Here is a 26,677-nt window from a genome sequence, read left to right as displayed (position 1 = left end):
AGACCCAAAATCATTTTTTTAAAATTTTCTTTTGTCCTTTCTCTCTTTACCTTTAGAGTCTCTCTCTCTAAAAATTTATCCCCTTCGTCGGCAGTTGTAGCAACCCAGATTCCAGCTGGTTGCCACCATGCACTAGTGGTCGAATTTGCAATGGTGCCAAAAAAATAAAAAATTACCATATCTCGGCCATTATCCCAATTTTTGGTTGCTAGAAAATTCAAAGGTCGCCAGAAAAATCAAACTTTTAAATCTTCCAGTAACCCAAAAATTTTTTTAAATTCCCAAAAATTCTCAAAATGCTCCTTTTTCTATTCTAAACATTTTTCCTAAAACAAATTGTTTCAAAAGTCCCAAGCTTTCTAGATGATGGTTTTCAGTTTCAATTAAAAGATTTTTTTCTTTTGCTTCTGGAAACGGTTTTTTTTTTTTTTTTTGCTGGTGGTTCCTCTTTGGGAGGACTGTGGTTTTTTTTTTTATACAGTTATGACCTCGTAAACCTAAAAAATTGCTTTGTTTTTTTTTTTTGGCAATGTTCTCTTTTCCCTTTTTTTTGTCTTCTTTTTTTTTTTTTCAAAAATTAGCTCTATTTATAAAGTTTCTGGGATTCAAATCCCAAATCCCTTAGGACCTTTTGTGGAAAATTTTGGAGATTGGTCTGGTGACTTTTGGTCACCGGATTTCATGCTGCCAAGTTAAGGGAGAAAAAAATCATTATGGCAGCTTAATTTCAGCTGCCAGAGTTGACACCAAATTTTTTTTACTTATTATTATTATTATTTTGGACAAAATAGCTGTCCATAAGCTCAATTCCTTGTTGATTTTTAGCTTTCTTCCTTGGATGGATTTATAGGTGTAGGAGACTTTTTAGCTGTTATAGATTTGATTTGGGCATTGCAAATGGAAGATCTCTTGCCAAAAATGAAAATAAAGCCGTTGGGAGCATGATTTTCTCGAATATAGGCATTGGGTAGTCGGATGGCAAACTCGGATAGTCGGTTGGCTTATTCATGATAAGCTTCTGGAATAGAAAATAACTCGGACAGTCGACTGCTGAATGCAGATATTAGGCAACTCTGTTCTTTGATAAGCTTTTGTTTCAGAAAATGGCTTAGAAGTGGAATGCTATATACGGGCAATCGAATGCCTTAAACATTTTTAGCTTCTTTCATAAAATTTTTCTTCGACAGTCGGAACCTCATTTTAGGTTAGTCGGATGCCTTATCAGCCTTTTGTTTTCCGTAGCCCTTTCTTGCTTCGTTTCCTTCTAGGTGATGAATGCTTCTCTAATTCAATTCTACTTTCTTTAAATAGTCTTCAAAGGTTGTTCCTCTTGATCTTTGATCATTGGCTTTACTTGAAGATCAATTACATCCACATTATACTTCAAAGTAATTTTTTGAACAACTTCTTGTAACATTCAATCCAAGTCTCTATTCATTTACTAGGTTAATCTTTCTTAAATACTTGATCAAACTTAATCCTTAATAAATTCTGTTACTAAATCTGAAACACTTGTTCGATCTCATTAGACAACAACAACAAGAGGGTTTCAGTATCATAAAAAATAATATGGGTTCAATAAAACTCAACATAATTGGAAAGCACAATTTTTAGATATATTGCAAAAATATACATTATGAACCAAGCAACCAGTGGCCATTGACCAACAGTAATATTGGTATGTTGATAAGGACTTGGACTCTTAATTTCAGAGAGTGAATTTCAAATTCCGACAGTTTTAGATTAAAAAAAAAAAAAAAAACCATGCAACCAGTGACTAACGAACCAGGCCAAAAGAAATTAACCTTCAATAATCTAATTAATGACATTAAGCAACATAAATAATTAATCAATTGGAGTTCCATAAGCGGAGGTAATACCAAAAGCGGAAGAGTTTTCAAAAGAAAGAACAATAATTGGTGGGACAACTCATTAACATCTCATGGAAAAACACTAAAACAGAGCAGAACATAATGCCACCAAAAAACACAACAGACACAAATTTAGAAATTATGAAGACACCCATATGAACAGAGCTAAACAAGAAAAGTAAGAAGACCCTGAATCATAGTACCCGAGTTGCTTAACCATTCAGATTTTCAATGAACTACTCAATTATTTGAAACATTGCCACAGAGAAAATTAACATAGATGATAGAAAACATGCACTTTCCAGCCAGGTCCCATGGAAGCAGGGTGCATATCTTCCTCGAATTCAGTTCGATTGCCACTGTGACAAATCTAAAAAAAAGAAAGAGGAAAGATTAACTGTAGATTACAAAAGCAATGAGAGTCTAATAAAATTCTACTTTGCAAAATAGTTAAAACTCACTTGAGTATTTTGGATGTAGTGTTAGTTTCTTCTTCCTCCTTTCCTGCGAATCCACCTCGTAACATACTTCTGCCAATCTCTCTCAATCGTTCTAATAAACCACCATGGTCTTCCAGTTGTGAAAACAATGTATCCCATGCTTAATCCCAACACCAATCCACATCCATAGCCCATCATTGCAAGTTTCCAAATAAAGGGTATTGCAGAACCTTCATCTTCCACAAGCACTGGTGTAGGTGGTTTTGGTCCCTTAGCGTCGCCACATTTCTTTGACAGTGGGAGTTCACACAATTCCGGGTTACCGCTATAGGAATCATTGTCAAAAGTATCAAATTGATTACCATGCGGAATGGGTCCGACAAGAGTATTTTGTGACAGGTTTAACACTTCCAGAAATGTCAGATTCGTTAATTGGGAAGGAATCCTGCCACCAAGCTTGTTCCACGAGAGATCTAATGATTCAATTGCTGCCATACTTCCAAATGACGATGGGATGGTACCATTTAGGTTGTTGTGCGAGAGATTGAGCAGTAGAAGAGCATGAAGTTCGCCAAGTGCATCAAGGATTGGTCCAGAAAAACGATTGTTTGAAAAATCTATAAGTGTGAAACCAGGTAATATTTCCTCCAGCTGTATCTCTCTCTCCAACCTTTTCATTATTACTGTAGACACCCAATCAGGTCCGGGCCCGGATCAATTGGGCCTGACCCGGATCAATTGGGCCTGACCCAGATCATTTGGGCCTGGCCCAAATGGGCAAGGCCCAATTGAATTTTTACCCGTATTTTTTATTTTTATTTTATTTTATTTTTTTTTCTCTCTTGTGTATTTTATTATTTATTATTATGTATTAATATATGTATATATATATATATATTTTTTTTTTCATTAGAATAGATTTATATGTATATAGTTATATATTTATTATTATTATATTATTATTCTTATTATTTTTTTAATTATCTGTTCTGATTTTTTCCTGATTATCAGATATTTTTTTTACTATAATATCTTTTTATTTATCTGTTCTAATTATCTATTATTTTTTTATATTTATTTGATTTTTTTTTGGAAGGTTGAGATTGAAGCTGAAGAATCCTACTGGGAGTGGGGATTCAATCTAAAGAGTCCAATTGGATTCAAAGACTGAATCCCCGTCCAAGGAGGAGTTGGGATTGATCAGAAACTCCTGATCAATCCCTATATAAAGCACCTCCTGGAACAGTTGGAAAAGACACAGAAAACAGTGAGCAAAGCTACTGAATTTGAGAGAAAAAAAGTGTTTAGAAGAGTTTTCGAAGGCTAAAGAAGGTCGAGAAGTGTTAGGATAGCTGTAGGGATCTGAAAAAATTTTTTAGAAATTTTTTGCGAAAATTTTTTCTGGAAATTTCTGGGAAATTTCCAGATTCCGGCGAAAATTCCGGCGACATTTGAATTTTCCGGCACAAATTCCGGCGAAATTTGAAGATTCCGGTGACCAACCCAGTTTCCGGCGAGATTCCCAGAAACCGGCGAAGATTCCGGCCATATTCCGGCAAAAATTCCAGATTCCGGCGACATTTCCAGAATCCGGCACCGGTGTTCTTCGGTTTTCTAGAGAGAAGGGAGAGAAAAGGGAAGGAAGAGAGAGAGAGGGGAGGAGCGTTCTGCCGAAAAACAGAGGAGAGTGCCTTAAATACCCTCCAAAAACGACGTCGTTTTGGCCTTAAGTAACCAGAGGATCCGCGCGTTTTGCCGTGACCCGACCCGACCCGAGCGTCGACCCGCTTCTGACCCGCGCGTGCCAGCCTCCCTCCGAGCCAAGCCGAGCCGAGCCGAGCTTCCAAGCCGCTCCTCCGAGCCGTTTTTTTCTTCCTTGAGCCGAGCCGAGCCGAGCCGATAGCCGAGCCGCTCCAGGTTTTTTTTTTTTTTTTTTTTTTTTTTGAATTTTTTTTTATTTGACTTTGATTTTGATCTTGATTTTTTTTTCTTTTCTCTTTAATTTATCCGACGACGGAGCCTCTACAAGTAAAAACAGTAGTTTTTCTTGCATACTCCTGAGGTGAGGGAATTTTCTCAATTTTCTGCTAAAAGTATTAGAGTCAATTGAGAATAATTTCCGATAATTAATTACTTGGCTGATTTTGATTTTTTTTTCTTTAATTAATCCGACGACGGAGCTTCTGCAAGTGAAACAGTAGTTTTTCTTGCATACTCCTGAGGTGAGGGAATTTTCTCAATTTTCTGCTAAAAGTATTAGAGTCAATTGAGAATAATTTTCGATAATTAATTAATTGGTTGATCTTGATTTTTCTTTAATTAATCCGACGACGGAGCCTCTGCAAGTGAAACAGTAGTTTTTCTTGCATACTCTTGAGGTGAGGGAATTTTCTCAATTTTCTGCTAAAAGTATTAGAGTCAATTGAGAATAATTTTCGATAATTAATTAATTGGTTGATCTTGATTTTTCTTTAAATAATCCGACGACGGAGCCTCTGCAAGTGAAACAGTAGTTTTCCTTGCATACTCTTGAGGTGAGGGAATTTTCTCAATTTTCTGCTAAAAGTATTAGAGTCAATTGAGAATAATTTTCAACAACTAACTACTTGGTAAAATTTTAAGGCTTTTGGATAACACAAATTCAAGCTGGTACCATCTTTTGATGGGCGTTGTGAGGGTGCTATAACCTTCCTCACACGTAACCGAACTCCCGAACTCTGTTCTGGTTAAGCAGACCCGAACCTATTCTTTAGGGACCCTTAAGCTTAGGTGTTCCCTAAAAGGGCAGATTCCTTAGGTGGCCAATCACACCTGGATAAAAAAAGATTGGTGGCGACTCCCTAAAGTCAATGTCTAGCGATAGATCCCCGGATCTAGACGTTATGACAGCTTGGCGACTCCACTGGGGATTTTGAGAGTCAGGCCAGCAAATAATTTGTGTTATCCAAAAGCCAAATGGAATTGAACCTTGTTGTATATATGTGTTGTTATTCATTCCTGTTTATTTATCTTGTTAATTATGTCATTCATGTGCATGTGCATAACATGAGCTCTATACCCGAGCTCCGTCCCTCTAGGAGGGAGTAAAGTACCTATTGCTTTCGTGAGGTCTAATGCCTCCGCAGTGGCTAGCGAAATACTCCCACTCAAATTGAACCTTTTCCGCTTGTAGCCTGTAATGGGTGAGGATTAGGGTGCCTTACTAGTCTGTGATGGACAAGGATGTAAGGAACAATTTGAGGACCTTTAGACTTTGACCCTAAAACCGCATATAGTGAACTTTAAGAGTGCCTAACCCATAGATAGAGCCATCACCCTTCCCTGTTAGAATTGACCAAAAGCATAGGATTCATCCTTTTTACTTTGTGTGATGTTTAAATTTATTTAGTTATTTATTCTTTTTCTGGGTATACTAACCTTTTTTTTTTCTTTTGCATTGGTTCATGTGCACATCATAAAGTTGCATAAAGAACATTTGCCTGAAAAACGGTCTTCAACAAATTTTTTTTCATGGACACCAATGAACGCCTAGTTTGTTCTTCATCAGTATTAGCACCCTGTGGGACACCTAATGAGGTAAGGGCCTTGTCAGAAAAGACCCAACTGAAGATGGGAGATTGCTTGCCAATTGGGTATGAGTCTACTCTGTCTCAAGAAACATCTATCCTCCTCAAACAGAACAATTTAGAAGATTTGGTTGACATCTGGAAGAAGATGAGTCCGTCAAGACAAGAGCAGTTTTGTCAGAAACATGGGCATATAGCACACCTTCTAGCAGTGGCTGTTGATGATCAACTAATTAGAGCTGCAACACAATTCTGGGATCCTACATACAGGTGTTTCATCTTTAATGAAGTTGATATGACTCCCACCATAGAAGAATATTCGGTCTTGTTGGGTTTGTATCTCAAGACTCCTGACAAGATATATGTCAAAAAGCATAAGTCAGGATTTCGTAAAAGTCTGGCTCAACTCATGGGGATAAACAAGGAAGTTGTGGATTCTCATACAAAGAAGAAACAGGAACAGGTCTGCCTACCTTGGAAGTTCTTTCATGAGTTTCTGATGCAACATGCCAATGAAGAACGGGGGTTGGACATATTTGCCTTGGCTATATACGGACTGGTAATCTTTCCAAAGGTTTTGGGACATATTGAGATAGAGGTAGTTGATTTCTTCGAGAGTGTGATCAATGGCTGTAATCCCTCAACGGTGATATTAGCAGAGACTATCAGATCCTTGAGTTATTGTCGTCGGAATGGAGGGCGCTTCATAGGATGCATACAGTTATTGTATGTGTGGATGAAAAGCCATTTCGAACATGGAAATGGTGCTTTCTCGAAGATTTATATCCGTAATCGCTTTCCGATCAAGGAATTCTGCGAAAGTGGTTGGTCAAAGCGGAGGTCTAAACAAGAATGGATAACTTTCTTACAAAAATTGGAAAGTGCCAGGGTGAGATGGTTAGCCCCATGGATGAATCGTGAGCCTATGTTATACCAATGTGGGGATAGTACAGAGGTTCCACTTCTGGGTTTATGGGGAGTGACGAATTATGCACCGCTCCTAGTAAGGAGGCAATTGGGGGGAGAACAGTTCATTCCTGTGACTTATGGGCTTCATCAGTTAGATTTCTCTTACAGTGAGCCTAAAGCATTTCAGAGGATGAATGAGATGATCAAAGCATGGAAAAATCCCCAAAGAGTGAGTCCTGGACCATTCACTGAAAAAGTCACCCCAGGTTACTTGGTTTGGAGAGCAAAGAGAAGACAAGAAATGGTATTCACTTATGAAATCTCTCAACCACCAACAGAAGAAAGACTTGAAGAGACACCATCAGAGTTAGAACTGACAACAAAAGAATTTGAGTCTGAAAAGAGCCAGTTAAAGCAAGAGATTCAGAAACTTCAAGAAGAAAAAGCCCAGTGGAAAGGTAGAGCCGAAAGATATGAAGTTGAAGTTCACAAGATTGCTAGAGAACGTGATACAGCTACTGAAGATCTAGCAAAGTTACACCAGGAGCATAAGAGGCTATGTGTGAGGGAAAGAGCCAAAGGGATAACCATTACCGAGCTGACTGAGGAAAATACAAGATTGAAGCAAGAGTATACCGAATTGGAAGAAGAAAGTACCGAAGCACAGGCAGAACTTAACATGCTGAACAGTTATTTGAGCGGGCTAAGTCAAAGGTTGGAAGAACAAGGAGATCGCATCGCTGCACTGGTCAGAGAACATAGAGAATTATCATACCAAGTCTGGTGTGGTAAAAGAGAGAACCTAGGAAGGCAAAAATACATTGAGCACTTAACAACCCAGATCCATAAAGGGGTATGTAAGGCAAAAGAGATGGTGGAAGAGGCAGAAGCATTAAGACAAGTGGTGGCCCCAGTAGGAGAACATGGACAGCGTCTGTTGAACTTCATAGAAGAAGCCAAAGCCCAGTATGAACAGATCAAACAATTTTATGGCTATAATTCTAGAGGGATAAACTCAATGTAGATCAAAGTTTTTTGGAATAAATGAAATTTTTTTAGTTGAATACCGTTTTAAGGCAAATGTTCTCTGCATACATGCATTTTTCATTCATTGCATTCTCATTCATTACACTTTAACCATGTGATAATCATGCAAAGTTACTAATTCTGAGGTATGGTACTCAAGGTTCCAAGGATAGCTCCATCTAGCGAAAACCCTGCCCATCGTTTCAACACAAGATCCAGAGCAAGGCAAATGGAGCAGGAAAATTCTCATAGATTCGAAAAGCTAGAAAAAGCTCAGGAGAAGATTGAAAGTGAGCTAAGCAAGATTCTGGAGGCTCTAAATAACATGAACAAAGGAAAAGGAGTTGAAGGAAGTACAAGCCAGCAAGAAGTGGCTGACCCTTTATACCCTCCAGGTTTTGGCCCGCCTCAAGCTCCGTCTGCCCAAGAGGTCCCACCACAACATTTCACATATCCAACATATCCTGGAATGCCATCAACTTTCAACCCAGGGCAGTATAACAGTTATATAAATCCTGTCTTCACTGAAAAGGCAGTAGAACCAATTCCTGATCTAGATGACTTAAAAGAGAAGGAAAAGGAAAATATGAAGGTAGAAGCTGAGGAAAGTTCCAAGATTAGCATGCTAGAGCAAAGGCTAAGGGCTGTAGAAGGATTTAGCTTTTATGGGTCAGTTGATGCTGCTGGGCTTTGCCTGGTTCCTGATGTGGTTATCCCCCATAAGTTCAAAGTACCGAAATTTGAAAAATATGACGGTACAAAGTGTCCCAAAACCCACATCACCATGTACTGTAGGAAAATGGCAGCTCATGCGCATGATGAAAAGCTATTGATGCATGTTTTTCAAGACAGTCTTACTGGTTCTGCGGCCAGATGGTATGTTCAGCTGGACAGAACTCGTATTCGCTCTTGGAGCGATATGGCGCATGACTTTATCAGTCAATATCGACATATCATCGATTTGGCCCCAGATCGTTTGTCTTTGCAGAACCTGGAGAAGAAGTCAAACGAATCTTTTAAAGAGTATGCCCAGAGATGGAGGGATGTTGCTTCTCAGGTACAGCCTCCTTTGACTGAGAAAGAAACTACAGTGCTATTTGTTAGCACTTTAAAACCTCCCTATTATGAAAAGATGATAGGGAATGCAACAAAAAATTTCGCTGATATGGTAATCTCGGGAGAGATCATTGAGAGTGCCATCAAAAATGGCAAGCTAGAAGGAAGTGAAGCATCTAGCAAAAGAGTCCCGAAGAAAAAAGAAACTGAAACTCAGGCTGTGAGCTTTGATAGACAGCAGGTTAGAGGTTATTCACCCTACCCACCACCAGAATACTTGCCATATCACCCTGCTGTAAATAACACTTCTTTTCACCCATACCAACCATTTACACAACCACCACACCCCCAAACCTATCAAACCCCTCATAGACCCCAAAACACCATGTACAGTACTAACATCCCACCTACCTCAAGACCAGAAATTCGCCCAACTAACCCTGTTAGTGGTTCGCGGGAGCAACGAACCACTCGTGAAAAACCTACTTTTGACCCAATTCCAATGACATATACGGAGTTATACAAGGAGCTCTACAACAGTCACTTGATTGCTCCAAGTAAATTAGAACCCCTTAAGCCACCTTACCCTAAGTGGTATGATCCCACTGCCCACTGTGACTACCATTATGGGATCGCCGGTCATTCTACCGAGAATTGCACTACTCTGAAACACAAAGTGCAACGGTTGATCAAAGATGGGATGATCTGCTTTGACACTGGAGGGACGGCTGCGCCTAATGTTAGTGGAAATCCTCTACCGAATCATAATGTGAATGCTACAGGAGAAGAACAGGAGCGCCATGTGAAGAAAGAAGTGGCAGATATCAAGACACCTCTCGACCAACTGTTCAACGTTTTACGAAAAGCAGACATGATACAACTGGTAAGTCCACACAGCTATCATGGAGTATATATAGCTGGTACCAGTTGTAAGTATCATAGTGGGGGAATGGGCCATTCCCTTGAAACCTGTGAGCAGTTTCACCAGGAGGTGCAAAGACTCTTGGATTCACACCAAATGGAAGTCTATGAAGAAAAAGAAGGCCTAAAGAATGCTGAGGTATACATGACTAATAAGCCTGTAAAGTTGTTTCCAAAACCAGTGACAATTCAGTATGGAAACAAACCAAAGTCAGTCATAGATAAACTCTTTCCCAGATCGGTAACTTTTAGAGTCCCAACTCCTTTTCCATATAAAGATGATAAAGCTGTACCCTGGAAATATGGCTGTGACACTGTAATTCAGGGGCAAAAAGAAGAGGTCTCCAAAGCTGATGCTTCCAATATAACTGGTGTAGGAGGCATTACTCGAAGTGGGAGATGTTACACTCCAGAAATGCTAGAGAGAGCCAGAAGAGAGAAGGTTAAAGAAGGAGAAAAGCGAAATAATCCGGAGATAGAGCCTGAAGAAGATCAGCCAAAGCCAGTATCAGAAAAAGAGGTTTGTGAATTCCTGAAGCTGATAAAACATAGTGAGTATTCAGTTGTGGAACAGTTGAACAAAATGCCAGCTCGAATCTCATTATTATCACTGCTGCTGAACTCAGAGCCACACCGAAATGCCTTGCTGAAAGTGTTGAATCAGGCATACGTGGCACATAACGTGTCTGTTGAATATGTGAACCACTTAGCTGGAAATCTAGTTATGCCAAATCACATTTCATTCAGTGATAATGAGATTTCTTTGGAGGGAAAGAGAAGTGCCAAGGCTCTGCATATCACAGTCAAGTGCAAGAGCCATATTATAGCCAAAGTCCTTGTCGATAATGGTTCTGCCATCAATGTCATGCCTATGTCAACTTTGGCAAGATTACCCATTGATTACTCTCATATGAAGGACAGTCAAATGATTGTGAGAGCCTTTGATGGGACCAGAAAAGAAGTCCTGGGGGATATTGAGATGCCCTTACAAATTGGGCCATGCACTTTTAATGTAAAATTTCAAGTGATGGATATATCTCCGTCCTACAGCTGTTTGTTAGGAAGGCCATGGATTCACATGGCAGGAGCTGTTCCCTCTACTTTGCATCAGAAGATCAAGTTCAATGTGGAAGGTCAATTAGTAGTGGTAGTTGGAGAAGAAGATATGCTAGTGACCCAACCACTGAACACTCCATATGTAGAGGCTGCTGAAGAAGCTTTGGAATGCTCCTATCGATCTTTTGAATTGGTCAATACTGTAGGCGAAGGATTTCAAAATCAGCCTTTTTCAAAAATAGTGGTGAGCCAAGTCATCAACAAAGGCTGGCGTCCAGGACTTGGGCTAGGCAAAAATTTGCAGGGAATTAAAGAACCTCCGACAATAGCGGACAATAGCGACAGGGCAGGCTTAGGATACGAGATGGCAGAATGGGAAGTCAAGAGAAGGCCATCAAGAAAGACAGCAAGACTGATGTTTATCCCACAATTGTACGAAACCTTCAGACCTGGAGGATTTATGAACCCAGATGCAAAGAAAAGTGTGGAAGAGGACTTTGCCCAGTTAGCCATTAATGCTGTTGAAGATGAAGTGGGGCTCAACAAAGAAGAATGGGTTCGCCTTTGTCCACAAGACTATGAGCTGAACAATTGGAGTGCCATTGAAATGCCTCTGACTTTTGATTTTGATTCAATGTAATTGTAACATCTCAATAGCTTTTGCCCAAGGCTATGGGGTGATCCTTTTTGTTTGGGCCATTCATCATTTATTATTTTTAATAAAAAATAGGGAGGATGCATTTACATTCATTTCTTCTCATGCCTTCATTATTTTCACCTTTCAAACACATCTTGCCAACATATCCCATTTCATTCAATTTCAGGTCTTTAAATGAACAAGAAGATAATCATGATAACCATCAAGAGGTTAACTTTGAGAATTCAATTAATACTGATGAACTTGACAATGAAGAGAATTCTGAAGAATATGTTATGTCTCCGGACCTAATGAGGATGATTGAACAAGAGAATAAGCCAATTGAGCCTTATCAGGAGGTAGTGGACTTAGTGAATCTGGGAGATGAAGAAAATAAGAAAGAGGTTAGAATGGGCACTTCACTTCCATCTGGAGATAGGCGACGGTTGGCAGACCTACTTCAAGAATTTATAGATATATTCGCTTGGTCTTACCAGGATATGCCAGGACTGAGCACAGAGATAGTGGAGCACAGATTGCCCCTAAAGTCAGAATGTAAGCCCGTTCAGCAGAAACTGAGACGGATGAAGCCCGAAATGCTGCTAAAGATTAAAGAAGAGGTGAAGAAACAATTTGATGCAGGTTTTCTGCAAGTGGCCAAGTATCCAGAATGGGTAGCCAATATAGTCCCAGTTTCTAAGAAAGATGGAAAAGTACGAATGTGTGTAGACTATCGGGATTTGAATAAGGCTAGCCCAAAGGATAACTTTCCTTTACCTCATATCGACACACTGGTAGATAACACAGCTAAGCATTCGATTTTCTCCTTTATGGATGGTTTCTCGGGGTATAATCAGATAAAAATGGCTGCAGATGATATGGAAAAGACTACTTTTGTGACCATGTGGGGAACTTTCTGCTACAAAGTCATGCCTTTTGGGTTAAAGAATGCTGGGGCAACATATCAAAGGGCTATGGTAACACTCTTTCATGACATGATGCATAAAGAGATTGAGGTGTATGTAGACGATATGATTGCAAAGTCTTGTGAAGGTGAAGATCATGTTACTAGCCTCAGAAAGTTATTTGAGAGGTTAAGGAAATTTCAGCTCAAATTAAACCCAGCCAAGTGCACCTTTGGGGTAAAGTCAGGGAAGTTGCTAGGCTTTGTGGTCAGTGAAAGAGGAATTGAAGTTGATCCCGATAAGATACAGGCCATCCAAAATTTGTCACCTCCCAGCACGCCAAGAGAAGTTCGAGGTTTTCTGGGGAGATTGAACTACATCTCTCGGTTTATCTCTCAGCTTACTTACAAATGTGATCCCATATTTAAGCTTCTCCGTAAGAATAATCCTGGGAAATGGAACGAAGAATGTCAAGAGGCATTTGATAAAATTAAGCAGTATTTATCGAATCCTCCAATATTGGTGCCACCTGTTCCAGGAAGACCTTTAATTCTGTACCTAACTGTAAATGAAAATTCAATGGGATGTGTGCTGGGGCAGCAAGATGAAGCTAGCCGAAAGGAGAGAGCTACTTACTATCTGAGTAAAAAGTTCACGGAATATGAATCCAAGTATTCTTCATTGGAGAAAATGTGTTGTGCATTAGCGTGGACTGCCAAAAGACTCAGACAGTATATGCTTTATCACACTACGTGGCTCATAGCAAAATTGGATCCAATTAAGTATATCTTCGAGAAGCCTTCTTTGTCAGGAAGAATCGCTAGATGGCAAGTAATGCTCTCAGAATATGACATTATATATGTGAGCCAAAAAGCAATAAAAGGAGGCGCTATAGCAGAATTTCTTGCAGATCGTGCTACTGAAGAGTATGAGCCGATGAAGCTGGAATTCCCTGACGAAGACTTAATGACTATTTCCCGACTGGAGGAAAGGGAGCATATGGAAAGATGTTGGAGAATGTACTTTGATGGAGCTGCTAACGCCTTGGGGCATGGAATTGGGGCAATTTTGATTTCTCCAGAAGAACAATACTATCCTGTAACAGCGAGGTTAAATTTTAATTGCACAAATAACATCGCTGAGTATGAGGCATGTGTTATGGGTTTGCAAGCTGCTATAAAAAGAAGAGTAAAAGCACTGAAAGTGTTCGGAGACTCAGCTCTAGTTATATACCAGTTGAAACGAGAATGGGAGACGAGAGATCCAAAACTCATTCCGTATCATAAGTATATTCTAGAGTTGACGAAACAATTTGAAGATGTCCAGTTCGATCACTTACCTCGAGAAGAAAATGTGATTGCTGATGCATTGGCTACTCTGGCTGCAATGATTCGAATTAATGATAACACCGACATTCAGCCCATCAAGTTAGATGTTAAGGATATACCAGCGTATTGTTCTAATGTAGAGGGGGAAGAAGATGGAAAACCCTGGTATTATGACATCTTACAATATGTCAAGGATCAGCAGTATCCAGTTCATGCAACAGAAAATGATAAAAGGGTCATCCGAAGATTGGCTATGAGCTTTTTCCTGGATGGGGATATCCTTTACAAAAGAAGCAAGGATCAAGTACTATTGAGGTGTGTAAATGAGACTGAAGCGAAAAAAATCATTGAAGAGGTGCATGATGGAATATGTGGGGCACATACTAGTGGACATATGATGGCAAGACAGATTATGAGAGCGGGATATTACTGGTTGACGATGGAGAATGATTGCATTGATTATGCTCGTAAATGCCATAAATGCCAGATATATGCTGATAAGATTCATGCTCCGCCGTCTGCTTTACATGTTATGGCACCACCATGGCCATTTTCAATGTGGGGCATGGATGTCATTGGTCCAATCACCCCAAAGGCTTCTAACAGGCACAGATTCATTTTTGTGATGATAGATTACTTCACAAAATGGGTAGAAGCAGCTTCATATGCAAACGTGACACACTCCGTGGTTTGCAAGTTCATAAAAAAAGAGATTATCTGTAGATATGGACTTCCGGAGAAAATCATTTCAGACAATGCCAAGAATCTAAATAGCAAGATGATGCAAGAAATATGTGCTCAATATAAGATCAAGCATCATAACTCGGCACCATACCGTCCAAAAATGAATGGGGCAGTTGAGGCAGCCAATAAGAACATAAAGAGGATTTTGGAAAAAATGACCGAGACTTACAAAGATTGGCATGAGAAGTTACCATTCGCATTGCATGCATACCGAACGTCAGTTCGCACCTCTACTGGGGCAACCCCATTTTCTTTGGTTTATGGGATGGAAGCTGTACTACCAGTGGAAGTAGAGATCCCCTCTTTGAGAGTTTTAAAAGAAGTTGAGTTAGAAGAAGCCGAATGGATTCGTGAACGTTATGAGCAGTTAAATTTCATAGAAGAGAAGAGATTGACTGCACTGTGCCATGGTCAGTTATACCAAAGAAGAATGATGAGGGCTCATGATAAGAAGACTCGGCCTCGTTGCTTTCGAGAAGGAGAGTTGGTTTTGAAAAGAATTCTCCCAATCCAGCACGATAGTAGAGGAAAATGGACTCCGAATTGGGAAGGGCCGTATGTGGTGAAACGGGCTTTTTCGGGTGGAGCATTGATACTGACTGAGATGGATGGAAACGATTTACCCCATCCTGTAAATTCTGATGCTGTGAAGAAATACTATGCTTGAAAAAAATACAAAAAAATAAAAAAATAAAAAAAATGAAAAAATGGAAAAAATGAAAAATGATGAAAAATGAAAAAAAATGGAAAAAATGGAAAAAAAGAAAAAGTGAATGAAAAAGGAGGACTCAAGGCGAAAACCCAAAAAGGGCGGTTTGAGTCATAGGGGGTTGTCTAAGTTGAAAACCTGAAAAGGCAGCTTAGATAAGGAGGATACGGCATCGAATTTAAAAGTCTGCTGATATAGGGGCTAGCAAGTTCGGAAGAGTTCCAAGTTGTTAAATACATCAGAGGGTTGAGTTTTCATAAAAGACTTTGAGATGTGTTATCATGATTATCTGATTGTTCATTTTGGGCTTTGTCCCCATACCTATCCTTGTAATTCTTTCTTGACCAAAGTTTGCCAACATTTTGCTAATAAGAGACATTCTATTCCATTCTTTGTGTCTTTTTTCTTATGACTGTTTCTCAACATTCAGATTCTTTTCTTCTTAATACCCCACCATTGAAGAAATGTGCAAATGCATTCTTACTTTTTGAATTTGAAATAATGATTGATGAATGAATAACAACAGGAAAGATTTTTACATTACATTGAATGAGTCAAGAGTGAAAAAGGCAGAATCGACATGTTCAGTTCCTAATTAGGAAATTGAATCTAGGAAGAGATTTCTTACAAGAAGAATGTGAGTGGAAGAGACAATTGAGAGCTACACTGGTTCGATCTTAGAAGAGCAGTGCAATTGGATCCTTGAGGAATCAAAGGGCTTGACACCCAAGAAAAAAAGAGCTTGAGAAACTTGAGTACCATACATTGAACAGGAATTAATTGGCCAACATTTGCATGGCATGCATTGAAATTCATATGCATTGCACAGCATACACTACTTTCAGGAGAATATAGTGTACAAATTCAAGAAGCAAGGGTGTTCCAACATCCCACATGAAAAAGACAGATATGAAAAGACTTTGCAAGTTTGAGAAGAAACTTGTCAGGTAAGTTCCTAATCCTTGAAATAGGATGTCTTTTGGTATCAGGGTTGATTTATAAGACCTTTGGGCATAATCTCCTGAAATCCCTTCAAACACAACTTTCAACTCCTTCGGACATGATTGACTAGGAGTATTTACTTTTCAAAAGTCGTGGTGCCTCTGTTTAGAGGAGCAATTTACTTTTTCAAAGTTCGTTGCCTCTGTTTAGAGGAGCAATTTATTTTTCAAAGTTCCGTTGCCTCTGTTTAGAGGAGCAATTTATTTTTCAAAGTTCCGTTGCCTCTGTTTAGAGGAGCAATTTACTTTTCAAAGTTCCGTTGCCTCTGTTTAGAGGAGCAATTTATTTTCCAAAGTCGTGGTGCCTCTGTTTAGAGGAGCAATTTACTTTTCAAAGTCGTGGTGCCTCTGTTTAGAGGAGCAATTTACTTTCTCAAAGTCGTAGTGCCTCTGCTTAGAGGAGCAATTTACTTTCCAAAAGTCGTGGTGCCTCTGTTTAGAGGAGCAATTTATCTTTCCAAAGTCATGGTGCCTCTATTTAGAGGAGCAATTTATTTTTCAAAGTCGTAGAGCCTCTGTCAAGAGGAGCTAAAAAAAAAAAAAAAAAAAATGAAAATGTCGAGTCGGGTCTTGACTGGGTGTCTACGTCTTTGCGCAATTTCTGTCTCACAGAAAATACGCAAAGAGGGGCAGCTGTAGACACCCAATCAGGTCCGGGCCCGGATCAATTGGGCCTGACCCAGATCATTTGGGCCTGGCCCAAATGGGCAAGGCCCAATTGAATTTTTACCCGTATTTTTTATTTTTATTTTATTTTATTTTTTTTTCTCTCTTGTGTATTTTATTATTTATTATTATGTATTAATATATGTATATATATATATATATTTTTTTTTCATTAGAATAGATTTATATGTATATAGTTATATATTTATTATTATTATATTATTATTCTTATTATTTTTTTAATTATCTGTTCTGATTTTTTCCTGATTATCAGATATTTTTTTTACTATAATATCTTTTTATTTATCTGTTCTAATTATCTATTATTTTTTTATATTTATTTGATTTTTTTTTGGAAGGTTGAGATTGAAGCTGAAGAATCCTACTGGGAGTGGGGATTCAATCTAAAGAGTCCAATTGGATTCAAAGACTGAATCCCCGTCCAAGGAGGAGTTGGGATTGATCAGAAACTCCTGATCAATCCCTATATAAAGCACCTCCTGGAACAGTTGGAAAAGACACAGAAAACAGTGAGCAAAGCTACTGAATTTGAGAGAAAAAAAGTGTTTAGAAGAGTTTTCGAAGGCTAAAGAAGGTCGAGAAGTGTTAGGATAGCTGTAGGGATCTGAAAAAATTTTTTAGAAATTTTTTGCGAAAATTTTTTCTGGAAATTTCTGGGAAATTTCCAGATTCCGGCGAAAATTCCGGCGACATTTGAATTTTCCGGCACAAATTCCGGCGAAATTTGAAGATTCCGGTGACCAACCCAGTTTCCGGCGAGATTCCCAGAAACCGGCGAAGATTCCGGCCATATTCCGGCAAAAATTCCAGATTCCGGCGATATTTCCAGAATCCGGCACCGGTGTTCTTCGGTTTTCTAGAGAGAAGGGAGAGAAAAGGGAAGGAAGAGAGAGAGAGGGGAGGAGCGTTCTGCCGAAAAACAGAGGAGAGTGCCTTAAATACCCTCCAAAAACGACGTCGTTTTGGCCTTAAGTAACCAGAGGATCCGCGCGTTTTGCCGTGACCCGACCCGACCCGAGCGTCGACCCGCTTCTGACCCGCGCGTGCCAGCCTCCCTCCGAGCCAAGCCGAGCCGAGCCGAGCTTCCAAGCCGCTCCTCCGAGCCGTTTTTTTCTTCCTTGAGCCGAGCCGAGCCGAGCCGATAGCCGAGCCGCTCCAGGTTTTTTTTTTTTTTTTTTTTTTTTGAATTTTTTTTTATTTGACTTTGATTTTGATCTTGATTTTTTTTTCTTTTCTCTTTAATTTATCCGACGACGGAGCCTCTACAAGTAAAAACAGTAGTTTTTCTTGCATACTCCTGAGGTGAGGGAATTTTCTCAATTTTCTGCTAAAAGTATTAGAGTCAATTGAGAATAATTTCCGATAATTAATTACTTGGCTGATTTTGATTTTTTTTTCTTTAATTAATCCGACGACGGAGCTTCTGCAAGTGAAACAGTAGTTTTTCTTGCATACTCCTGAGGTGAGGGAATTTTCTCAATTTTCTGCTAAAAGTATTAGAGTCAATTGAGAATAATTTTCGATAATTAATTAATTGGTTGATCTTGATTTTTCTTTAATTAATCCGACGACGGAGCCTCTGCAAGTGAAACAGTAGTTTTTCTTGCATACTCTTGAGGTGAGGGAATTTTCTCAATTTTCTGCTAAAAGTATTAGAGTCAATTGAGAATAATTTTCGATAATTAATTAATTGGTTGATCTTGATTTTTCTTTAAATAATCCGACGACGGAGCCTCTGCAAGTGAAACAGTAGTTTTCCTTGCATACTCTTGAGGTGAGGGAATTTTCTCAATTTTCTGCTAAAAGTATTAGAGTCAATTGAGAATAATTTTCAACAACTAACTACTTGGTAAAATTTTAAGGCTTTTGGATAACACAAATTCAAGCTGGTACCATCTTTTGATGGGCGTTGTGAGGGTGCTATAACCTTCCTCACACGTAACCGAACTCCCGAACTCTGTTCTGGTTAAGCAGACCCGAACCTATTCTTTAGGGACCCTTAAGCTTAGGTGTTCCCTAAAAGGGCAGATTCCTTAGGTGGCCAATCACACCTGGATAAAAAAAGATTGGTGGCGACTCCCTAAAGTCAATGTCTAGCGATAGATCCCCGGATCTAGACGTTATGACAATTACTTTCACAAAATTACCAATCGGAGTAATCTCCCTTTCCCGACGACGACAGGCATAGATATCACAAGAGACGGCTGCACGTTGCGCGCTCTCTACATCTTGCGCTCTCTCTACATCTTTCATAGCTTCCAAACTTTGGAAGAATTTTGTTGGCAAGGGGCCACTGAACTCATTTTGAGAGAGGTCAATTATTTGTAATGATGAAAAGGAGGACGCAACTATGGAAATGTTGAAGCGACCATGAAATCTATTACATCGCAGGATAAGAAACTGCAACTTTGGAAGTTTATCCAACCAATAGGGAATGGTATCATTTAACTTGTTATTTGCCAAATTTAAATATCTCAAATAAGTACAATGAATCAAGGATCGTGGTAATAACCCTTCCAATCGGTTGTCATTAAGGGCAAGATCTGTCAACGTATTATAGTCAACACAGTAATCGGGGATTTTGCCATGAAAGTTGTTCTTCTGTAGGTTTATGGTTGAGATAAATTCGCTGAATTTTCCAAGGCACGCTGGGATAATTCCACTCAAGTTATTTCTAGACAAATCAAGAATCTCAAGTGAAGTCATGTTACAAATCGAAGGAGGGATTTTTCCTGTCAATTGATTGTCGGACATGAGGAATTCTCGCAATGAAGGTGGTGGAGCCGGAAGAGGACCTCGGAGTTTGTTGGAACGAAGATCAAGGATTTCAAGTTTCTTCCCTGGAAATTGCTCTAAACTAGTCAGTGAGTTGTGAGAGAGGTTTAAACTGGACAATTCTTCCCACCCTTCTGATTCCCATTTGGAAATTGAGCCATGAATTTTGTTAGAAGAAAGATCAAGAACTCTCAAGTTCTTTGCTGTTCTTAAGAAATTCGGGAACCGCCTTACATTGCAAGACGAGAATGATAAAGTGTCGAGCTCTAGAAAAGAATAGTTAACACCATTGCTGCTACTCAAAGATAGCAGCCTGTTATTTGAAAGATCAAGTTCGGTAAGATTCTTGAGCTTTGAAAGCAAATCTAACTTGATGACACCACTGAAATTATTTGATGAAAGATCGAGTTTTTCAAGATTCCCAAGCTTTGAAAGCAAAGCTGACTTGATGACGCCAGTCAAGTTGTTTGATGAAAGATCAAGTTGGGCAAGATTTGCAAGATCAAAGAAAGAACTTGGTATTTCACCATGTATGTCATTATTGGCCAAAAACACTTGCTGAACTGAATTAGGCTTTTGAATCTGATTGATTGGACGGGTGAGCCTGTTACGACTGAGGTCTAAATATTCTAAAGATGGCAGAGTAAAAAGCCAAGATGGAATTGCTCCACTCAATAAGTTATGAGACAAGTCAAATTCTATCAGATTCTGAAGCCCGCTTATTTGAGTTGGGAGGGGGCCCTCAAGACTATTGAATGATAAATCTAAATGAGTAAGTTGTGTGAGATTGAACAACGTTGGGGGAAGTTGACCGCTGAAATTACAGTGATAAAAATCCAGAGTAGTCAGTTTATTAAGGTTTCCAAAGACATTTGGAAGTTCTCCTTCGAAGTTGCTCAAAGATAAATTTAGAAATGTGATTTTTGTGAGGTTACCTAGGGCCGAAGGAATTGACCCTTCAAAACCACTAACCGAAAGGTTCAAGAACCTAAGGGGACTACTCCAATTTGATCTAGGGAGATAACCTGTCAAAAAAAAGTTCTGGCTTAGATCAAGATACTCAAGGTACGGTAGGTTAAAAATTTCAGTAGGGAATTCGCCCTGTAATTCACTATGACCTAGACCCAAACGCTTCAGAGATGAAGTCAAGTTTATCAAGGAGGAAGGCAAAACATCAGACATGTTTACGTAACCAAGGAAAAGATTTTCTAAATCAGACAAGTTATGCATAAGCTTGTCAAAACTGCGGCTGTTAAATTCCAATTCCCCATAAGAATTCTTAGAAAGATCAAGTGAAATCAGTTTTGACAACAGAGAAATATCAGATGGAACTAAGCCAGAGAAGGAACAACCAGAAAGATTAAGATGTGTCAAACTTACTAACTGACTAATCCCAGAAGGGATAGAACCACTGATTTTGTTGTAAGCAAGGTTGAGTCGTTGGAGTCCTTGAAGGCGGAAAAGACTGCTGTTTTCAGAAAAAGAGCCAACAAGAACAGAGCAACTAAGGTTGAGGCCGGTGACATGACCAGTCACCTTGTCGCAAGTGACTCCATCCCATGAGCAGCAGTTTGTGCTTTCATTCCAGGAGTTTGTTTTTGGATGAGAAGGGAAAGGGTAAGGATGGAAAGAAGGACCAGAATCATCAATGGAAATGGTGTTCTTGAATTGGAGCAAGGCAGAGCTGTCTTCTGGTAGACATAAAGGAGTTGAAAAATTATGAGAAGAGGAAGACAAACTTGGATAACAATCGACTTCCGAAAGTAAGAAGAGTACTAAGAGAAGACTAAGGATTTGTTGCAACCAGACAAACTTTCCCATGTCTAGAAACTACGAAACAAGCGATCAAAGGAGGCAGAGGTTTAGGGAAATGAATTTGAAAATGTGCTATACCATATGAAAGTGGATTAATGGAGGCCTATATTTATATCATTTCAAGTCAACTATAAGTCTTTCAAAGTCATTTAAACATCTTTAAATTTCCTAATGTTTAATGTGAAGGTGAGATTTTTTTTTTCTTCGTTGGCATAAACACCGAATTTTTTAATCTTGTAAAACAATTTATATTTTTTCCTTTAATCCAATGAAAACAGAAATTCAATAAAAAAACAGACAAAATATGACTGTCTATAGAAGTTTAAGTACTAGAAAATATGAGATTCGTTTTTAAAATAAGAAAATATGAAATTCTTGTTGATCATGTATATATTCCAAAAAATACGGGAAAAAGAAAGCGTATTGAAAGAATGAATTTAGAAGAAGAAAAAAATAATAAAGGCTGTATAGGCTCAATAGAATTGTTCTCCTTAAAGATAGGGTTTAAAGGAAAATACATAGCCAGAACTTTCAATTTGAAAAATTATCACGTCGAATTATAATAAAATGTTAAATTATATCGTTAGAATTAATAGGACGATGTCTACTCTTTAAATAGTATTTGTATCATTTTCAAAATCATTATGATGATTTAATTATCATTATAATAAGATCATCAAATTAATTTGATTACAAATGATTTCAGATTATTATGTTTAATGCAATATTATAAATCATTAGTGATTTTAAATTACTATGTTTGATATTATATGTAAAAATAAATTATAAAATACAAAATATCTAAAATAACTATGCAAAAAAAAGTAAAAAATTTAATATTTATTGAAACAATAATTTATAAAATAGCTAGATGTTATTTTTGTTAGGAAAATGGGGTCCAGTCCCATGTAAGTGGTTTTGGACCAAGTAAAGGCCATGGGCCTTGATCTTTTATTTTACATAGAGCCCTAGCTACTTAATAAAAAAGAGGTGGGGTTGTTTAAGGTGTGTGTCGACAACCAAGCAGAGAAAGAAGAAAAGCCAAGAAAAGCAGAGAGAGAAAAAGGAGAAGGGAGAGTTGGTTAAACGGAAGTCGATCCGTGGTCCGATTGAGTTGGAACCTTGTCAGGAGGTTTATGATTCAGAGTTATACATTCTGAACGGTGAAAATCGGGTTTGAAGCTCTCTAGGAACAAATCCAGGGTGTATTTGTTGAGTCACTTATTTGGTGAGATTTCTCCAATTGTTTCTCTAGTTGTTGATTAGCTCTAGTTTTAGCTAGAGAAGAACTTTGTATAACTATTATTTGATAGTGAAGATTTTTCTGGTGGCCCGTGATTTTTCCCTCTACACTGGAGGGTTTTCCACATAAATCTTGGTGTGCTTTATTTTTCCTGCGCATTTGATTATTGATTGTTGTTTATTGCTTCTGTATTGTTGTGATTATTGCTTCAGGCGCAACAAGTGGTATCAGAGCGAGAGTTATTTTGAGACATCGATACAGAAGCAACTCAGGATAGAAGTAAATTCTGTTTGAGATCATGGAGGGTGATACAGGTTCCATGATAAAATTGACAGCATCAAATTATTCAATTTGGAAGCTTATGATGGAGGATCATCTATACTGCAAAGATTTGTATGAGCCAGTATTGGGTGATTCGGCTAAACCAGCAGATATGAAAGATGAAAGCTGGAAGAAGCTAGGTAGAAAGACGCTGGCTACAATCAGAAAATGGGTTGATATCAGCGTGTTCCATCATATAGCGCAGGAATCGGATGCTCACATTGTTTGGGAAAAATTGGCAGCATTGTATGAGAGAAAAACAGGTATGAATAAAGTTATTCTTGTTAAAAAGATTGCAACTTGTAAGTCTAAACATAAATCTAAGTTTAGAGGTAAAGTGAAGTGTTTCCATTGTGGTAAGGCTGGTCATATAAAACGAAATTGTAGAATCTTGAAGCAAGAGCGAAAAGATGAGAAAGGCAAGAGTTCAGATGATGGCAATGTTGCAGCAGTGAATTCAGATAGTGATTCAGTTACTTTGATTTGTACACATGGTGATTGTAATCATGTTAGTGATCCCGGCATTGAGTGGATAGTTGACACAGGAGCAGCATATCATTGTGTTCCTAAGAGAGAGTTGTTTACAACTTACAAAGCAGGAGACTTTGGTTGTACCAAGATGGGAAACAAGAGTGTGTCGCAGATTGTTGGGATTGGTGATATTGGTGTACAAACTAGTACAGGCTGCATGTTGACTTTGAGGGATGTCAGACACATTCCAGATATGAGAATGAACTTGCTTGCTATTAATGTCCTTGATAAGGAGGGATATGAAAGCCGACAAAAGAATGGACAGTGGAAGCTTCTCAAAGGATCTATGGTAGTTGCAAGGGGAAAATTATGCTGCACAATGTATAAGACATGGATGCAATTGAACGGTAACCAGGTAAATACCGTTGAAAATGATGCTTCAGCAAACTTGTGGCATAGGAGGCTGGCACACATGAGTGAAAAAGGGTTACAGGTTTTGGCAAGGCACTCTCTCATTCCCTTGACCAAAGGTATGTCTCTCGATTCATGTGATTATTGTTTGTTTGGTAAGCATCATAGAGTTTCTTTTCGTAAAAGTTCTCAGAGAAAAGAAAATAGATTGGAATTAATTTATTCTGACGTATGTGGTCCCATTGAGGTTGAGTCATTAGGTGGTAACAGATATTTTGTTACTTTTATTGATGATGCTTCACGTAAGACTTGGGTGTATATGTTGAAATATAAAAGTCAGGTACTGTAGTATTTTTAAAAATTTTATGCCATGGTTGAAAGGATGACAGGGTTACCCTTGAAGTGTATTCGAACTGATAATGGTGGGGAATACACATCTAAAAGCTTTGAAGAGTATTGCTCAAAACATGGGATCAGGCATGAGAGGACAGAACCTGGAACACCGCAGCATAATGGTATAGCTGAAAGAATGAATCGCACCATTGTGGAAAAAGTCAGATGTATGTTGAGGATGGCAAAATTACCAAAGCCATTCTGGGGTGAAGCAGTCAACACAGCTTGTTATTTACTTAACAGGTCACCATCAGTTCCTTTGGGCTTTGACATTCCAGAAAGAGTGTGGACAGGAAAAGATGCTTCATACTCTCACTTAAAAGTTTTTGGGTGTAAAGCATTCATGCATGTACCAAAAGAGCAGAGGTCAAAGCTTGATAGTAAAGCTACACAGTGTGTGTTTGTAGGATATGGTGATGAGGAATTTGGCTACAGGGTATGGGATCCAGTAAAGAGAAAGACAGTCAGAAGCAGAGATGTGGTCTTTCATGAAAAAGAAACCATAGCAGACCTTGAGAAAAATGAGAAGACTACACGAGTTACTGTTGAGTGTGATGTTTCAACACCGACAGAGATTTCACAGGAAAGAGCCACAGATGGTGAAAATGAGCCAAAAAAAGAACTTGGGGATATGGATGAGCCAGCTACAGTTGGTGATGAGCCAGATGCTATTAGTTTTGAGCAGGGGGAGCAATCCTCTCTACCTGAGAGTGTTGAGCAGGGGGAGCTACCTTCAGCATCAAGTGATGTAGAGTCTCAGCTCAGGAGATCTACTAGAGAGTGCAGGCCATCTACCAGGTATCCAAGTTCAGATTTTATTTTAGTTACCAGTGAAGGGGAGCCAGAAAGCTTTCAAGATGTGCAGGCTACTCCGGATAGAGAGCACTGGTTAAAAGTAATGAAAGAAAAGATGGAGTCATTGCGAAAGAATGGTACTTATGATCTTGTTAAACTTCCAACAGGGAAGAGGCCATTAAAGAATAAATGGGTGTTCAAGTTGAAAAAGGATGGTGACAAACTAGTGAGGTACAAAGCTCGATTGGTAGTAAAAGGTTTTTCTCAGAAACCAGGCATCGATTTTGATGAGATTTTTGCTCCAGTTGTAAAAATGAGTTCTATTCGAGTGGTACTGGGATTGGCAGCTAGTTTGAATCTTGAGCTTGAGCAACTTGATGTTAAAACTGCATTTTTGCATGGTGATTTGCAGGAGGACATTTATATGAATCAGCCTGAGGGTTTTGAAGTGAAAGGGAAAGAGCACTTAGTTTGCAAATTGAAGAAAAACTTGTATGGCTTGAAACAAGCTCCGCGACAGTGGTACAAGAAGTTTGATTCTTTTATGGTGAGTCATAGCTATAAAAGAACAGCAGCAGATTCTTGTGTGTATATTAAACAATTCCCTAATGGTAACTTCATTATCCTATTATTATATGTTGATGATATGTTGATTGTAAGACAAGATGCTAGTATGGTTTGCAGGTTGAAAGAACAATTGTCTAAGTCCTTTGATATGAAGGATTTAGGTCCAGCAAAGTAGATTCTTGGTATGGACATTATCCGGGATAGGAGAGCTGGAAAGCTGTGGTTGTCACAGGAAAAGTATGTTGAACGAGTGCTTGGTAGATTCAACATGCAATATGCTAAATCAGTTAGTAGTTCACTTGCCAACCATTTTCACCTAAGTAAGAAATCTTGTCCAGTGTCTAAGGAAGAGCAACTAGCTATGTCTAGTATTCCTTATTCTTCTGCAGTCGGTTCTTTAATGTATCTTATGGTTTGTACAAGGCCTGACATTGCTCATACAGTTGGTGTAGTGAGCAGATTTCTTTCTAATCCAGGGAAGGTTCACTGGGAAGCAGTAAAATGGATTTTTAGATATTTGAGGGGTACCTCAAAAATGTGTTTGACTTATGGAGTTTCACAACCAATTCTAGAAGGGTTTACTGATGCTGACATGGCAGGCGATCTTGATGGTAGGAAATCTACTTCAGGGTATTTGTTCACTTTTGCAGGAGGAGCTGTATCTTGGCAGTCTAAGTTGCAGAAGTGTGTTGCTTTGTCAACTACAGAAGCTGAGTATATTGTAGCAACTGAAGCATGTAAAGAAATGCTTTGGATGAAACGTTTTCTTTTTGAATTGGGGTTGAATCAGAAAGAGTATGTGGTATTTTGTGATAGCCAGAGTGCTTTAGATTTGAGTAAGAATACCATGTACCATGCTAGAACAAAGCACATTGATGTTAGATGTCATTGGTTACGTTCAGTGATTGAAAAACAGCAGATGCTATTGAAGAAAGTCCATACTGATAAAAATGTGGCAGATATGTTGACTAAGATACTTTCCAAGGAAAAGCATGAGCTTTGCAGTAACTTGGCCGGAATGAGTTCCCTG

At 38.8% G+C, this 26,677-nt stretch overlaps 3 protein-coding genes across 3 annotated transcripts in view; all 3 read right to left on the bottom strand.

Moving 5' to 3' along the window:
• Window positions 1-1,838: 1,838 nt before the first annotated feature.
• Window positions 1,839-21,527, bottom strand: LOC149511655 (receptor-like protein 7). The gene is made up of 3 exons (XM_089754061.1): window positions 18,990-21,527; window positions 2,333-2,994; window positions 1,839-2,230 (listed from the first exon to the last, which is right to left on the bottom strand). Exons 1-2 carry the CDS (start codon window positions 21,450-21,452, stop codon window positions 2,992-2,994), a joined length of 2,466 nt encoding a protein of 821 aa, XP_089610187.1. The 5' UTR covers window positions 21,453-21,527; the 3' UTR covers window positions 1,839-2,230; window positions 2,333-2,991.
• Window positions 1,839-26,677, bottom strand: part of LOC111276269 (receptor-like protein 7) — an 82,544-nt gene continuing 57,705 nt past the window's right edge. Inside the window, exon 2 of the mRNA XM_089754060.1 lies at window positions 1,839-2,230. The gene's annotated coding sequence lies outside the window, so the exon portion shown is untranslated. The remainder of the gene's footprint in view (window positions 2,231-26,677) is intronic.
• Window positions 2,354-2,989, bottom strand: LOC149511656 (receptor-like protein 54). The gene has a single exon (XM_089754369.1). The coding sequence runs from the start codon at window positions 2,987-2,989 to the stop codon at window positions 2,354-2,356; it is 636 nt and encodes a 211-aa protein (XP_089610495.1).

Source organism: Durio zibethinus, chromosome 25 (assembly GCF_047325235.1).
Source record: "Durio zibethinus cultivar Kanyao isolate XHJ-2024 chromosome 25, ASM4732523v1, whole genome shotgun sequence".
Taxonomy (NCBI): domain Eukaryota; kingdom Viridiplantae; phylum Streptophyta; class Magnoliopsida; order Malvales; family Malvaceae; genus Durio; species Durio zibethinus.
This window is presented reverse-complemented; position numbering and strand designations above follow the sequence as displayed.